Genomic DNA, 17,392 nt, shown 5'->3' on the forward strand with positions numbered 1-17,392 from the left:
CATCTCATTTTATCCGAAGGGCTAAACAGCCTCTTTTGATCGAAGGGAGAGCCTAAATCTCTCGGTGCCCTTCCCAGCGATTCCAAAATATCTTCTTCTTCGTCTCTCTTTCTCAAAAATTGGAATTCCTTCTGATTTCCTGTTCAGGAAGAGGCGCGTGCGAAAATCTCCGACCGCTCATTAGTCCCAATAAAGACGTCGTGAAAATGAACTATAACTTTGTCCCCTTGCTATAGCTTGGCTCTTGTCCCTGTTCGGGGAGCTAGAAAGGAAATTAATTTAATTGTCTGCGACAACTCAGACGTGCAGTAAAGTTACTCCCCTTTGGATCCAAAAAGTAATTCAAAACCGTCTTCTACAAACGGGGTTTTTTTCCTGAAGCGAGGAAAGACGGGTGGGGGGAGCCCAGTTTACTTCACAACGTGGTTGTAGAGTCACGACACAATCAGGGATAAATGCTATTGGACAAAGACGCCAACTGCCTGCATGCAGAAAGACAGGATGTCAGGGAAAACGGCTGGTTGAGGATGATGAGGTAGTCCTCGATTTACGACCCAACATTTCGGTTGTTAAGTGAGGCATTTGTTAAGTGAGCTGCCCCCATTTTACAACATTCCGTTGTACAATCGCTGCCGTTGATAAGCTAGTCACCTGGTTGTTAAGTGAATGTCGCTTATCCTATTGACTTTGCTTGTCAGAAGGTCGCAGAAGGGAACACTGTTATGGTCATAAGTATGAACCAGTTGCCAAGCATCTGAATTTTGATCACGTGACCACGGGGATAGTGCAACAGTCATAACTGGGTCACAACTCACTTGTAACTTTGAATGATCACTCCGTGAGCTGTTGTAAGTCGGGGACTACCTGCAACAGCACAGGAAGATTTTTTTTACACACTGGAGTTTCTTGTGCCTTCTGAAAACGATCACGATTCACTTCAAAGGAAAGTTGCACTTTTGAACGGAAGAAGAAATGGACTCTCTTTAAAAACATTTTCAAGTAGTACAAAATTGTGGAAACCTTTTGGGAAAAGTGTATTTTCTAAAACTAGCTAATAACACCACTTTTTTTTTTTTTTTTTTTGGAGTAGTACCATAAAATTAGATATCAGTGGAAGGATAATTTAATCAAGAATGTAATGCAATCACTTTTATGAAGGATTTGCTATTAGAATAGCAGTTACAGTATAAAGAAGAAAAGTGAAACACAGAAAAAATGAGATACATAAAAATGATCACCGTGTCTGTTAATCCTTAGTTTTTTTGTTGTTGTTGTTGTTTTTTAATTAGATTTATATGCCGCCCTTCTCCGGAGACTCAGGGCGGCTTACAATGCGTTAAGCCTTCATACTTTTGTATATTTTTTATACACAGTCAGTTTATTGCCCCCACAAACTGGGTCCTCAATTTACCTACCTTAGAAAGGATGGAAGGCTGAGTCAACCTTGAGCCTGGTGAGATTCGAACTTGCAATAATTGCAGACAGCTGAATGTTAATAACAGGCTATTAGTCTGTTGAGCTATCCAGGCTCCTGGATAGGTAACCTTTAGCATGAATGACGGCCTTACAACGTCTTCCATTGGAGGGAACCAAGTCTTTGAGTTCTGCAGCTGTTCTAATGTGAAACCAAGATTGAAAGATGGCTTCTATTAACTGAGTTTTATTGCTGGGTCGCTTCTGACTTAACAAGTTTCTTTAGTCGGCTCTATAGATTTTCAATTGGGTTAAGATCTGGGCTATTCCCAAGCCGTTCCAGCAGCGGAATAGGATTATCTTGAAACTCCCCCCCCAAAAAAGTGGTGTTATTAGCCATCAAACCTCAAAAATACACTTTTCCCAAAAGGTTTCTACAATTTTGGCCACGACGTAAACGAAGACTCCGATGCCCCCTGCTTTGTAGGACCAGAAAGGATGAAGGGCTGTTGTGTAAAAAGCTGGCAGCTACAAGTGGCCAGAGCGGACACCGGTTGACTTAGTGAATCAAGCACGTTCAGGGCGTGCAAATTTGTGCACGCGTGCCGCCAGCGTGAATTCTCCCTCTTCACATCTGCCCTTTCTGTCAAGAGGTGTCAAAACTGTTTCTTAAAAAAAAAAAAAAAAAACACCACCTCCAACTCCTTGATTTTGATTAATATAGAGAAACAAGACTTGGGCTGACTGATAATAAAACTGATAAATGACAAGCGAATTACTTGTAGCGGTAATTTATTACGTAAAATATCTTTTATTTGACATGCGATTAGTTGGAGGGAGCATCACTCAATCTGACTAGTTTAAACAGGCTCCTAAAATGAACCCCCTTACTTGTAGGAGGGATGAAGGAAAGGAGGAGGAGGAGGAGGCAAGGAGAGAGAGAGAGAGAGAGAAAAAAATCTGCTATCGACATTTATGAAATACTGTCATCCCAGTGTAAGGATGGCTTAAAGTATTTAAATGATGGATAGGATTTATATGGTCTTTCTCTCCCCACTCGCCTAACCCGCTTCATTACATAGAAATTCTGGGGAGTTCCTTAGCCAAGGTGTGTTTACATCTCCTTAGCCTTCTCAAGATGACCTGAATTTTTACGATTTTCCTCGTGGGCGTTTCCCCCCCCCCGAAAGGGATTGCATCAGAGGGAAACGGGTGTCTTTTGCAAAAACCATCTTTGTAAATCCCGAAAGACAGAATAACAGTTCTAGGCTGCTTCCCTCCTTGATTAGTTTCCATCCTTTGCTTCTTGTCCTGCCTTCGGGTGCTTTGGAGAATAGGTTGACCTCCTCTTCTTTGTGGCAGCCTCAGAAGACTGCTATCATATCACCCCTAGTCCTTCTTTTCATTAAGGTAAAGGTTCCCCTCGCACATATGTGCTAGTTGTTCCCGACTCTAGGGGGCGGTGCTCATCTCCGCTTCAAAGCCGAAGAGCCAGCGCTGTCCGAAGACGCCTCCGTGGTCATGTGGCCAGCATGACTCAACGCCAAAGGTGCACGGAACGCTGTTCCCTTCCCACCAAAGGTGGTCCCTATTTTTCTACTTGCATTTTTTACGCGCTTTCGAACTGCTAGGTTGGCAGAAGATGGGACAAGTCACGGGAGCTCACCCCGTTACGCGGCACTAGGGATTCGAACTGCTGAGCTGCCGACCTTTCGATCGACAAGCTCAGCGTCTTAGCCACCGAGCCGCCGCGTCCCTTCATTAAAGTAGACATCCCCAATTCCAGCAGCCCTTCTTCATATGTTTAACCCTCCAGTCCCCCTAATCGTCTTTCTTGTTCTTCTCTTCACTCTTTCTAGAGTCTCTACATTTATTTTATTTTATTTTATTTTTTTTTAGTGTAGTAGCTTGGTCCTATAAACAGGCATCATGTGATGTTGGTGACATTTGGCCCTTTAAGCATGCCACTCTGCATGCAGCATTCTCATTTTGGAAGAAAGTTAGCTCACCTCGGCACCTCTGAAAATATTCTGAGTTGCTGTTTTGGTTAGGGTCCCGTCCCCCTCCCCAGTGCATTGATGTTCATGGTTGAAACTTTGGAAACACTGCTTTTAGCTCTTCCGCGCAGCCCTTCCTAGCTTCTGCATTTATAAATGAGCTTAAAATTCTGAATCCACAACAAGTGTTTTTTTCAATGTTGGCGGCTTGAAGATGGCAACGCCGGCTGGGGAATTCTGGGAGTGGAAGTCCACCCCCTCTTCGAGCTGCCAGCTATGGAAAACGCCCTGCAATTACTGTATTTTTTAGCGTATAAGACGCACCGGAGTATAAGACGCACCTTAGTTTTTGGGGAGGAAAATAAGAAAAAAGCTGATTGGCAGGTGGATCAGCCTCCCGGAATACCTCCAATCAGCTGTTCCCAGAGGCGAATTTTAGCAACAGATTCCTTGGTTGTGAGCTCTGTGCCTTGCTTTTTTTTTGCTTTTTTTTCTGCCTCTGAAACTTCTGAAACTCCATTTCAGAAAAAAACTTTTTTTCCTGCTTCTGAAAGCCTCCGAAACAGCTTCAGAAAAAAAGCCTCTGAAGCTCTGTTTGGGGGCTTTTTTTCGGAAGCTTCATTTCTGATGCTTTTTTCAGCCTCTGAAACCTCCGTTTGAGAAGCCGGGCGGGGCTACATTCAGAGTATAAGACGCACCCAGATTTTCACCCTCTTTTTTTGGGGGGGGGGGGAAAGGTGCGTCTTATACTCCAAAAAATACGGTAAGTAAGCATTTCTTTTCTTTTCTTTTGGGAATCTTGACAACCTGGTGTCCCCAAGTCAGATTTGCTTAAAGCGGGCACAAGAAATCGGCCTCACCTCACACATTTTATCTCTGGAAAAATCTGCAAAAGTGGCTGATATTGGGCAGCCCCCAACATCAGATCCGGGGCTACCTACCGGTTTGATTTTCCTTTCCCACCCCACCCGTTGCAGCCAGGAAAGCAAATGGCAAAGTCTCAAAATACCACCCCACCTCCGCTTCCAATTAGTTCTTCCCTTTCTCCTCGGCCTCTTTTATTTTTTGCCACCAGACAAAATTGTTTCACGCCTGCCGAAAAATGCGCAAAATGGCATTTCGGCTCCTTCTCTTTATAGACTCTCTGAACTTTCTGAAAGATCATCCCAGTCCCTTTTCATTAATAATGAAAACCAAGGGGCAATAAAATGTTCTTAGCAGGAGCATGATGGGAACAGAGGGAGAGATGGAAGGGGTTGAGAGGCCAGCACGGATGGGGTTGGGCAGGGAGACCCACAGGTGTCTCCTGGGCTGTTTTTGGAGGTCAAAGCAGTAGAGATTGGGGATGAGGTGGGGTGGGGAAGCGGTCTTTGCTGTAGTTCAAACCCCAAATTATTGGCCGTATAAAGATGTCAGTTTGTCTTCTGTGACGGTCAGGAGTAACCCCTTCATTCACAAGACCCGGATTGAGGTAGAGGTTAGTGATCAAAGACAGGGATGGGAACACAGGTAAATCCTCAATTTACAACCACAATGGAGCCCCAAATTCCAGTTGCTTAAGCATTTGTTAAGTGACTTTTGCCCCATTTTAAAACCTTTTCCCCCCCCACCCTTGTTAAGCGAATCACTGCAATTGTTAAGCAAGTCACTGCAATTGTTAAGCGAGTCACTGCAATTCTTACGCAAGTCACTGCAATTCTTAAGTGAATCACTGCAATTGTTAAGCGAATCGCTGCAATTCTTAAGAGAATCACTGCAATTGTGAAGAGAATCACTGCAATTGTGAAGAGAATCACTGCAATTCTTAAGCGAATCCCTGCCATTCTTAAGCGAATCCCTGCAATTCTTAAGCGAATTCCTGCAATTGTTAAACGAATCCCTGCAATTCTTAAGCGAATTCCTGTAATTCTTAAGCGAATCCCTGCAATTCTTAAGCGAATCCCTGCAATTCTTAAGCGAATCCCTGCAATTCTTAAGTGAATCCCTGCAATTCTTAAGCGAATCACTACAATTGTTAAATGAATCACTGCAATTGTTAAATGAATCACTGCAATTGTTAAATGAATCACTGCAATTCTTAAGCGAATCACTGCAATTCTTAAATGAATCATGCCGTCATTAAGCGGTCTCCCCCTCCCACCCACCCCTCACTGATTTTGCTCATCAAAAGCCAGCCAGGAAGGTCTCACAATGGTGATCACGTGATCCCAGGGACGGGGCTACCGTGATAAATACGTGCCAAGCTCCCGGGTTTGAATCCCGTGACCACGGAGATGCTGCAACGGTCAGAGGTGTGAAAATAAATAATTCCTAAATTAATCCAGTTGTAAGTCGAGGTCTACCTGTACACGTCCCATTTCCCCTTTCCCCCTCCCCATCGTTCGGGTCTCCAGCCTTCCGGAAGATAAATCTTAAGGTATTTCTATCCTTTCTTAAGGGAGCGATTGAAACACTTAAGGGGTCGGGGAAGGAGATGCCTCTGCACCTTTCTGACGATATGTGACTTTCCCCCCCTCTAATATATTTCTTTTTCTTTCTTTCTTTGCTTGCCTGCTTTTCCTCCTCAGGTCCCCCGAGTTCCAGATGGAGAGATTATGGTGCCCTAGCAATTATTATGACTGGCATTGCAATCGGTTTCCACCAGCTTTACAAGGTAAGAGGTTCTGATTTCCTCCAGGGTGGGGGGTGCAAAGCCAGTTTTTCGTTCCACCCTCCTGACTAACAGGCATCAAAGGAACGGCTTCTTGGCAAGAGACACTCACAGCCATTGCCTTCCTTGCTCCCCTGCCCTCTCCTGTCAAGACGGAAATCTTTAATTCTGGTCGTATTTGAAGGGCTGGGCCAGGAGCTCAGTATCTTAACTCACCTGGTTCCTTCCTGTTTCCATGGATCGTACTGGCATAGCTTCCCAAATAAAGGTAAAGGCTCCCCTTGCACATACGTGCTAGTCGTTCCCGACTCTAGGGGGCGGTGCTCATCTCCGTTTCAAAGCCGACGAGCCAGCGCTGTCCAAAGACGTCTCCATGGTCATGTGGCCGGCATGATTCAACACCAAAGGCACACGGAATGCTGTTCCCTTCCCACCAAAGACGGCCCCTATTTTTTTCTACTTGCCTTTTTTACGTGCTTTCGAATGGCTAGGTTGGCAGAAGCTGAGACAAGTCCCGGGAGCTCACCCCGTTATGCGGCACTGGGGATTCAAACCGCTGAACTGCCGACTTTTCGATCGACAAGCTCAACGTCTTAGCCACTGAGCCACCGCGTCCCTATCTTCCCAAATACGCCTCTATCATTTATCAGCCGAAGATATAAGCACACTATTCTTCAAGTCAAATCCTCTCCTTTGGCTTCGTGTTCCTTTCAGTTTTGGGCAACTTGTTCGCAAGTAGCACATTCCTGGGAATGCAGGCTACTGAATAAAATAAAGAAATAAAACCACTGTGCGATTGCGACAGTGGTTAAGAAGTAAAGCTCTGGGTGTTAAAAGGAGTTTTTTTTTTTCCCCTCCCCATTTTCATTCATGAAATGTTAAGGGCTATGCAAATTCGTACACACAGCCGAGACCAAAATAGCTGTATTATTAAAAGTGCAGAACATATTTCCTAGCCCTAGGCACTTCCACTCGGTACGCATATATTTTTTTTAACGTAGTAAACTCTCTTGAAGAATTACCTTTAAAACACTCTTTTCTACATCTGTACTTTTTAATGCCTTTTATAAAATGAAGAGCTAAACTGAATGAAGAGCTAAACTGAAGAACCTGGCTGCCTTTAAAATTAGCTTCGAGTTTATTTCAGAGCGGCTAACCGTAGATTTGGCGCTGTTTGACAAAACTAATTCAACCGCAGCATCTCGGCTTGTGACGGTTGGCACGAGAGGAGAAACGAAAGCAGAGAAAAAGATCCCGGGCCCTTATGGAATCAGGATTGAATTGCCTGTACTCAAAACAGTGCCTTCATATAAAATATCATACAAAGCCTCAATTAAGGAATTTTGCCATGGCTTTTATACGTTGGTGCTTGGACTCGGCCAATAAAATGTGAATGTATGGGATGCGTTACCTTGAATTGGAAGCTAATCGTGATTTGGCACCATGACCGAGGTGTCACAAATCAGTTTGCTTAATTGTGGCTTCGGACACTTCCAGTCTTCCGAGGTCATTAAAATGAGGGGGACTCTCTAAACCGCTTAGAGAGAGCTCTAAAGCATTGTGAAGCGGTATATAAGTCTAAGTGCTATTGCTATTTTCCTTCCTTCCTTCCTTCCTTCCTTCCTTCCTTCCTTCCTTCCTTCCTTCCTTCCTTCCTTCCTTCCTTCCTGTTAGAATACAATATTGCAGACTAACTCTGCCCGCAGCCAGGAAGTTCGATCCTGACCAGCTCAAAGTTGACTCAGCCTTCCATTCTCCCAAAGTCCGTAAAATGAGAACCCGGATTGTTGGAGGCAAGAGGCTGACTCTGTAAACCGCTTAGAGAGGGCCCTGTGAAGCGGTATATAAGTCTTAAGTGCTAGCGCTATTGCTATATCGTGATGGGGCTACGATCCCATCACTGCCTCTCCCCCCTCTGCTCCCGCTCCCTCTCCCTCTCTCCCCCTCCCTCTCTCTCTCTCCCTCCCTCTCTCTCCCTCTCCCTCTCCCTCTTCCTCTCTCTTTGGAGGCCGGTGAGGCCAACGGGCCGGTTTTTGCTCTCCCAAGGCATCCACGCATCCCATTATTGGCCTCACCAGCCTCCAGAAGGCAGTTGGGGGCCGGCGAGTAGACGGAGCGATGTGGGCAGGACAGCCTGGTCGTTCCGTGTGGGCCGGATTAATGGCTTTGGCGGGCCGTGTCTCGCCTGGAGGCCATACTTTGAGGACCCCTGATTTAGGAATTTGGGTAGCCTGGTCTGAACCCACCCACCCACCCACTGTCTCTTTTCCCCTTTTCTGCAGAAGTATCTGCTTCCCCTGATCGTGGGCGGCAAGGAAGACAGGAAACAGTTGCAGAGGATCGAGTCAAACATCTCCGAAATGAGTGGCAGCGTGACGCAGACAGGTAAGAGATTAATGATCCCATCAGCTCCTGCCCCCCCCCATCACAGCCCCTCTCCCGGCGTCTGCCCCCCCCCTCCCTTGCCTGCCTTGCCCGCCTTTCTTCCTTCCTTTCTCCCCAACCTTTTTTCCCCCCCGTCCTCACTTTATGTGGCGACTTCATTTATCTGCTCTGAGAAATCTGTTCACATTTGCAAATGAAGCTGCCGTCATTTCAGTTTAATTTGAAATTGCTTGTTTACTGTCGGCGCGGCCTCAATTAATTATGTTTTTACCGAAAGGCTCCCAACCTCAGAATATTAATAAGGGGGAATAAAATGACAGCCTTTCGAAGGGGCTGCAAAGTTCATTTTTAATTTCTGCTTCTTGGAGTATTTTCTTTGGGGTCGGGTGTTTTGGTTACACACACACACACACACAGAGAGAGACTTACACACACACGGGCACACTCAAATAGATGTATAGATATAATGAAAATGGCACCTGTTTCCCCTCTTCTCAAGTCACATTTTTTCCCCTTCCAAGAATTCAGCACGGGTCAGGAATGTCTGTAATTATGGAGCGTCTCCTGACCCCGTCAGCTTCCTCTGTTATTGATTCTATAGGGCACTGTTTATTATCCGTGCCCCCGTGAGATGGCCTAGATTAGCTGCTCCTGTCATGCTTGTGGAATGTTTCCTTTGCAAGCCTTATTATTGGACGGAACTCCTGAATTATAATTTTGAACCAAACCCGCCCCTCTTAAAAAAAAGCTCTCTCCTCCCCCCCCAATACGTGTTGAGTTTTCATTTCCACGTTGGATGGTTCCTCAGTCCAAGCTTTGCTGAATTGGACGCCTGCTTCCCCCTCGGATGCGTTGCATTGGTAGCACACAGCATTTCAGCCTCTCCCCCCACCACCACCTCTGCTACAGCATGTAGAAGAGGTGTTCCCAATCTTGGCTCCCAGCTTGGAGATGGGTAAACTCCCAGAATTCCCCAGCCAGCCTGGGTTTGAAGATTGGGGGGGGGGAGCATCTGAGAGACTTGATGAGTCTAGCTTGGAAGAGAGAGGTACAGTTGAACAAGCGATAAGAGAATAATTTGTGCATTCCATCACGGAGGGAGGGAGGGGGAGGGAGGGAGGGAAGGAAGGAAGGAAGGAAGGAAGGAAGGAAGGAAGGAAAAGATGGAGAAGGGAGGGAGGGTCAACCGTCCCACTGTCAGCTCATGAAGCATGGATAGGAAAGGTGTAAAGTAAAGGAAGAGTGGAAAGAGGAAGGAAAGAGTGGAAGGAAGGAGTGGGAAGAGGAAGGGGAGGAAGGAAGGAGTGGGAGGAAGGAAGGAAGGAAGAGTGGGAAGAGGAAGGAAAGAATGGGAAGGTGAAGGAGAAGAAGGAAGGAGTGGGAGGAGGAAGGGAGGAGGGAGGGAGGAGTGGGAGGAAGGAAGAGTGGGAAGAGGGATAAAGGAAGGGGAGGGAGGGAGGAGTGGGAAGAGGGAGGGAGGAAGGAAGGAGTGGGAAGAGGAAGGAAGAATGGGAAGAGTGAGGGGAGGAAGGAAGGAGTGGGAAGAGGGAGGAAGGAAGGAGTGGGAAGAAGGAAGAGTGGGAAGAGGAAGGAAGAGTGGGAAGAGGAAGGGGAGGAAGGAAGGAGTGGGAGGAAGGAAGAGTGGGAAGAGGAAGGAAGGAGTGGGGGGAAGGAAGAGTGGGAGGAGGAAGGAAGGAAGGAAGGAGTGGGAGGAAGGAAGGAAGGAAGAGTGGGAAGAGGGAGGAAGGAAGGAGAGGGAGGAAGGAAGGCGAGGGAGGAAGGAGTGGGAAGAAGAAGAGAGGAAGGAGTGGGGGGAAGGAAGGAGTGGGAAGAGGGAGGAAGGAAGGAGTGGGAGGAAGGAAGGAGTGGGAAGAGGGAGGAAGAGTGGGAGGAAGGAAGGAAGGAGCGGGAAGAGGAAGGAAGGAAGGAAAGTAGGAAACCTCTTGAAAAATCTCATTAGTCTTTCTGGGGGAGGTGGGGTTTAAGGAAGTCAGACCCTGCTGTGCGTTCAGGGGATCTCCGCCGTCCAGTGAGGCCTGTGGACTCTTGTCTGCCTTTTGGCCCCAGCTTCCTCCCTGGGCGGCCGGCAAAGCCTTTTCCCCGGCCTGCCCTGGAGGCAGATAAATTACCCATTCAGAGAAACGGTGCAAATCACAGGCGGTCCTAATTAGAAGGGAGAGGTTTCAGACGGAGGCCCTGTGAGCTACAGACATCTATACAAAGGGGAGATAAAGGGGGAACGGTGAAGATTAGATACAGCCCAGGTAGATTACGGCAGAGCTCAGATGAATTATAAGCAGTTAGAGGAGGAAGGGGAAGCTGGGAGATAAATCAGACCGGGGGGGGGGGGGGGGGACGAGAAATGCGGGAGATCTGCCGCTCTGCGTTCGAGGAATCTCGTTCTCCTCCTTGTGTGCCTGTCCTAATTTAATCATCTTCCTCCTTTTTCCTCGCACAGTGACTCAGCTCCAGAGCACTTTAGCCTCGGTCCAGGAGCTGCTCGTCCAACAGCAGCAGAAAATCCAGGAGTTAACCCAAGAGCTGGCGACCTCCAAGGTACCTTGCTTCCCCGCTCACCTACAATCTTTCCAGCCGTCGACCAAAGTTTTTGTGAGCCTTTTCTCACCTCCCACCTCCATCCCTCCCCCCCACATCCCAATCAGATGGCTGGAAAAGCCCCAGAGAGAGAGAGAGGGAGCAAGAATGCTCTTATCGAGGGCCCTCTCTACCATAAAGGCTGAACGGAACCTCCATGTTCAGTAGAAGTCTAGCTCAGAGGGGGTCCTCAACCTTTCGGACCTCAGGGACCACTAACTTCATAATTTTAAATCCCGCGCGCCACTAATACGATCTGCCTAATGACTGGCTGGGTGGGTGTGGCTAGGTGATCATGTGACTGCGTGGGTGTGGTCAACTTGATGTCACTCGCGTCGAGGGGCGCCTCGCCGGCCTCTACTCACCCCTCCCCTCCCAGCTACTCCTCGCCTGCCCGCCCGGGCTCCTTAGGGCCCCAACAGGAAGCAGTTGTTGGAGCTAAGCAGCCACCAGGAGAAAGAGTTGGCAAAACAGCTCAGTTCAAATTGGATCTGATCGAGAAGGAGGCTCAGAAGAAGCACCTCACTGAGGACTAGGAGCATAGGCTTTCCAAGCAGAGGGAAGACCTGCGGGAGTGAAAGGCCAGGTACCGGCGCCTGGAGGCTCAGCGGGCTGAGATGGTCAGCCAGTTCCAGACCATGAGGCAGTCCACGGACCACCAGTTGGTGACCGCTTACTCTAGCTCATTGCCAGTGCCGACCGAAAAAAATCTCAAGGGATCGATTGAATGGGTTTAATGGAGAAGCGACTAAAAAAAAATTTACTACCGTATTTTTCGGAGTATAAGACGCAACATACCTTTTATGGTGAGGAAAGCAAGAAAAAGAAATCTGCCTCTGCCTCCCAGCAATTTTGCCTCCTTGCAGCAAACAGCCTGCTTTACTTTCAGTTTCGTTTTCAGCATAGCTTGATTAGCACAAGGGGAAAAAAAAAATCTGCTCCCAGCAATTTACCTCCTTGCAGCAAGCAGCAGAGGCCCGGGCAAAACAGCTGAGAGTCGGGAGGCCGATCCAACGGATGATCAACTTGTGCTAATTAGGCTGTGCTGAAGCTGAAACGGGCTGTTTCTTCTTACTGCAAGGAGGTAAATTGCTGGGAGGCAGAGGCCAAAGGGTGGGGGCCAGTGGGTGGACGGGGCTACGTTCACCCTTTTTAGGGGCGAAAAAGGTGTGTCATACTCCGAAAAATACGATAAGTGGTCCCCTTACCTCCATCATTTAGGATGGGGGTCTGCAACCTTAACCATTCGAAGAGCCATTTGGAACAGTTTCCCACAGAAAAGAAAACACCGGGAGCCACAAAACCCTTTCCGTGCCTGACTATTTCTTGAGCGGCCACAAAATTAGCATATGTAGTTGAATTAAACTGTTTTCTTCTGAAACTTTTCTTTTCTTGGATTGGCCTACCAGGGGTTGAAAAGCTCAATAAATCACGTGCCGGCAGGTGTCACACATTGGCGGTTGTGATGCATATTTTGAGTGAAGGGAGCCGCAGCAGAGGGGTGAAAGAGCCACATGCGGCTCCAGAGCCACAGGTTGCTGACCCCTGATTTAGGAGGTGGTCCGTCGGGGCGGCTGTGGTAGACCAGGCAATGGGGATACTTAGAGCATCCACGAGCCAGGACTGCCCCCCCCCCTTCGTGTTTCATTTCATGCCCACTTTTAGCTGTCTTGGGTGGCCTACAGCCGGGCAGGAAACAAGATCTCAGTCTGAAGTGTTACTATTAAGAGCACATGTCATGCTTTAAAGGAAAAAAGCATGGGGGGTGGATTCACGGATGGGGAGGAAAGTTCAAAAGACTCCCCCCATTTTTTAAATAAAATACACAAACACACACATCTTAATATAGCCGCGCTCTGCCCTAACAATCAAAAACTTTCTTCATCCGTACAGAACGAGAGAGAGAGAGAGAGAGGGAGGGAGGGAGGGAGGGAGGGAGGGAGAGAAACAAACTTGGCTGAACTCATAAACCGTAGAATAAAAAACAAAACAGGAAAAGTAAGAGTTTTTCCAGCTGCCGTGTAAAGTTTTTCTATCCGCTGATTAGTGGCACGTTGCAAGCATTAAAAAGAGAGGCTTGAAGCAATTAAAGGAATTTACACCCAGTTTTCAAAAGCCGGGGATGGGAGTGGGGGGGGGGAGAGAGAAGGAGAAGATACAAGGCCAAGCTCCAGACGTACATTTTCCACTCGGTGTGTTTGTGTGGTGTGCCTGCGTCGGTGACTCTGGTGTGTTTTAAAAGAGGCTGCCTTAAAAAGGCCCAGATGTCAGGTTTTTTTTTTCTTTCCGAAATCCTCCAGCATCTGGCACCAGATGTGCCTTTTGCAAGCCAGCCAGTTTGGAGAGCTCTCTCTCTCTCTCTCTCATTCTCTCTCTGTCTCTCTCTCTCTCTCTCCTTAATGTACTTCTGCAGGCTTTCAAAGGGCCGAGAGAGCCAAAACGGTGGCTGCCGGGCAGCGTGAAGTGGGGAGATCTTGGCCTTCCCCTGGGGACCACATCTGTGCCTGCGTTGCCAGCTGTGACAACGCCAGCCAGAGCAGAAGCTCTGGAGCTGGCTGTTTAAACCTTAACAGGCGGTATCGGCAAAGCGGAGGCTCTTGGAAATCACAGTTCCATTCATTCTGAGCTGGGCAGAGGGTGGTATTTTTCAGACAGATGCGCCCTGCTTCTCGTGGCATCTCCTGCTAATTCATACCCCCCCTTCCCCTCCTGTTGAGCCTGGCACCTTAACCACAAGACCACACTGCAACCCACCCCAGGACAATCGGGCAAAAACGATCTCTGCTGGAATCCGCAGGTGGTACGCAGAGCCATATCTGTGGCACCCAAGTGTTGCCCTAGCTCAGCTCATGCGCACGCCGGTCATCTGATTTTCAGGCCTTCTGGGCCTACCGGAAGCCAGGAAACTGGCTGTTTCCGGCCTCCGCAGAGCCTCCGCACGGCTGGGGAAGGCTGTTTTTGGCCCTCCCCAGGCTCCTAGAAAGTCTCTGGAGCCTGGGGAGGGCGAAAAAAAAGCCCACCGTGCCATCGTGTGCCAAAAGTGGGGGTCGGCGGGGGTTTGCGTGCGCAGGGGGGCGGGGCGCAGCATTGAATTATGAGTGTGGGCACCCGCGTGTACAACTCCCCCGCGTTCCCCCCCGCTTTTGGCACGCGACGGCCAAAAGGTTAGCCATCCCTGCCCTATACGATTTCAGACAGGTGGCTGTCCAGTTGTCAACTTGCAAAGCTTTCAAGTTGCCATGAGCAGGAGGGAGGGAGAACTGAAGTGAATTCCATACATTCTTCCTGACCGCAATCAGAAGGAGGGTGTTAGGTTTCACAGCCAGCCAAAGTGGTTAATTGGAGAGTGTGATTTATGACATGGCCAGAGAGGAGGGGAGAGACACGGTCATAGGGGAACGTAAATCTATGTAGGATCAGTCCTAACTGCATCCGAGTATTGCCGGAATGTTGCTCCTAATAAATGAATATATTTCCTTTGAAGTTTGGATCATGGCTCATGAATTAATTAGGGCATCTTTCGGAAACTTGACACCAGTCTCTTCTTCAAAAATCTCCAGTGATGGAGCCCCACTGATGGTTAATTGTCCTCCTTGCCATGAAGTTTCTCCTTAATGCCAGGTTGCTTCTCTCCTTGATTAGAATAGAATAGAATAGAATGAGCTGGAAAGGGACATTAGAGGTCCTCAAGCAGGAGGACTTCTACCATTTTAGATAAGTGACTGTCTAGACCAGTGATGGTAACCTCTTTGCCATCGTGTGCCAAAAGCGGGGGAAGCACCGGGTGGGGGGGTCATACACGCATGTGGCCACACCCATAATTCAATGTGCCCCATGCACGCGCATGCAACTCCCCACTTTTGGCACGTGATGGCACAGTGGGCCCGATAGGCCCGTTTTTCGCCCTCCCCAGGCACCAGAAGCTTTCTTGGAGCCTGGGGAGGGTGAAAACAGCCTTCCCCACCGCCCTGGAGGCCCTCCAGAAGCCAGAAATGGCCCATTTACTAACTTCTGGTGGGACCGGTAGGCCCGTTTTTCGCTCTCTCCAGGCTCCAGAGGCTTTCCTAGGCCTCTTTTGATAAAAAGGGAACGGGTGGTGCCAGTCTTGGCGGTTGACGCCTCTAGGGGAAAAAAAGAAATGATCAATTTTTACGAAGTCCTTCACTCGAAAAGTAGCCGCTGCTTGCTAGGCGCCCGTGTCAGCGCTGCAACGCTGGCATAGAGAGAGAGATAAATTCTGAACTTTTGCCTGCTAAATCCCTTTGAAGTCGGGTTGTCGTGGAAATGAAGGGGGGGAACATTCCTGGGAAATGACGAGACAAGTCTGAAGAATGACTTGGAAGACAGCCAATGAGAAGCAGAGATTTGGGGATCGGAAAGGGAGGGATTGGGGGGCAAAAGGTCAGGCTTGTCCGCATCGAATCATGATCCGGTGGCTGTGCTCAATTAAAGAAAAGATTTCCTTAAAGATTGGCAGTTTGGAAATTCATTTATTTTGAGATAGCATCGAAGTCTGACAGCCCGTTTTGAGAAGTCATCATTTAAGGGAGAAGTTTTCCCCGAGTTCTGACTCCAGCCACTGCTTTCCCTCTTAGGCCACCACATCGACCAACTGGATTTTGGAATCTCAGAGTATCAGTGAGCTGAAGTCGGAGATCTATTCGTTAAAAGGGCTCCTCCTGAACAGGTAGGAAATGAAAGAATAACTTTATTGTCGCTTTGCGAATGTACACTTAATCGGCACGCATGAAAATGAAACTTCGCTGCCTACGAAACGAGGACCGGGGAGAATAGAGCCACCTCTCAACCTAGCAAAATAAAAATAAAAAAAAAAAATCCTCCTTTGAAAACACAAATTCACAGGCTCCCTTCAACCGCCTGCGTGTTTTCTCTCTTCTGTATCCTTCACGGCAGCCACTGGGGCTGCCGTTTCATCCCTCGTTTGGTTTTCAGGCGACCGATTCAGTGGCTTTAACGCCGTTTATAAGAGAGGCCTCTCACGGTCATTTATTCATCCGGTTATTTTAGATACATTCAGCTTCGGGGCTCCTGATTGAATAATCTCAGGAGGTGAAATTAAAATGGTCCGATCCTTTTGAAAAGGAACAACTTTAAAACAAATGAGATGCAGGTCACAACAGAGATGTACCAAAGAAGTTTCCTCACTGCCTTAGAATAGGGATAGGAATAGGAATAGGAATAGGAATAGGAATAGGAATAGGAATAGGAATAGGAATAGGAATAGGAATAGGAATAGAATAGAGATACAGAACAAGTACAGAACAGAACAGAGATACAGAACAGAATAGAACAGAACAGAGATATAGAACAGAGATACAGAGCAGAATAGAACAGAACAGAACAAAGATACAGAACAGAGATACAGAGCAGAATAGAGATATAGAACAGGTACAGAACAGAACAGAGATACAGAACAGGAACAGAACAGAATAGAACAGAGATACAGAGCAGAATAGAACAGAACAAAGATACAGAACAGAGATACAGAGCAGAATAGAGATATAGAACAGGTACAGAACAGAACAGAGATACAGAACAGGTATAGAACAGAATAGAACAACAGAACAGAGATACAGAACAGAACAGAGATACAGATCAGGAACAGAACAGAGATACAGAACATACAGAGCAGAATAGAACAGAACAGAACAGATACAGAACAGAGATACAGAGCAGAATAGGGATATAGAACAGGTACAGAACAGAACAGAGATACAGATCAGGAACAGAACAGAATAGAACAGAGTACAGAGCAGAATAGAACAGAACAGAGATACAGAGCAGAATAGAGATATAGAACAGGTACAGAACAGAACAGATACAGATCAGGAACAGAACAGAATAGAACAGAGATACAGAACAGAGATACAGAGCAGAATAGAACAGAATAGAACAGAGATACAGAGCAGAATAGAGATATAGAACAGGTACAGAACAGAACAGAGATACAGAACAGAACAGAGATACAGATCAGGAACGGAACGGAACAGAATAGAATAGCAGAGTTGGAAGGGACCTTGGAGGTCTTCTAGGCAGGAAACCCTCCACCACTTCAGACAAAGGGTTATCCAACATCTTCTTAAAAACTTCCAGTGTTGGAGCATTCACAACTTCCGGAGGCAAGTTGTTCCACGGATGAATTGTTCCATCTGTCAGGAGAACTTAATAAGGTGGTTATTCAGTGACGGAACCTTCCAGTTTGACATGAGCAAGGGCTCCTGCTGCCCAGGGCACAGAATTCACCTGCGGAACTCTGTGCCACAAGACTTGGGGGGGGGGGGGTGTGGGTGTCAGCTCCCTTTCCAAGGAATTTAAGCAATGCAAACAACCC

General features: G+C 47.6%; 1 protein-coding gene across 1 annotated transcript in view; it reads left to right on the forward strand.

The window, feature by feature from the left end:
• The window catches only part of PEX14 (peroxisomal biogenesis factor 14), a 113,351-nt gene extending 97,620 nt beyond the window's left edge, over positions 1-15,731 (forward strand). Inside the window, exons 5-8 of the mRNA XM_070956153.1 lie at positions 5,978-6,063; positions 8,343-8,445; positions 10,904-11,001; positions 15,636-15,731. Of these exons, the coding sequence (XP_070812254.1) occupies positions 5,978-6,063; positions 8,343-8,445; positions 10,904-11,001; positions 15,636-15,731 (383 nt within the window). The remainder of the gene's footprint in view (positions 1-5,977; positions 6,064-8,342; positions 8,446-10,903; positions 11,002-15,635) is intronic.
• The last annotated feature ends 1,661 nt before the right edge of the window (positions 15,732-17,392 follow it).

Source organism: Pituophis catenifer, unplaced genomic scaffold (genome assembly GCF_029215685.1).
Source record: "Pituophis catenifer annectens isolate HBS135680 unplaced genomic scaffold, rPitCat1.0.hap2 SCAF_18, whole genome shotgun sequence".
NCBI classification, from domain to species: Eukaryota; Metazoa; Chordata; class Lepidosauria; order Squamata; family Colubridae; genus Pituophis; species Pituophis catenifer.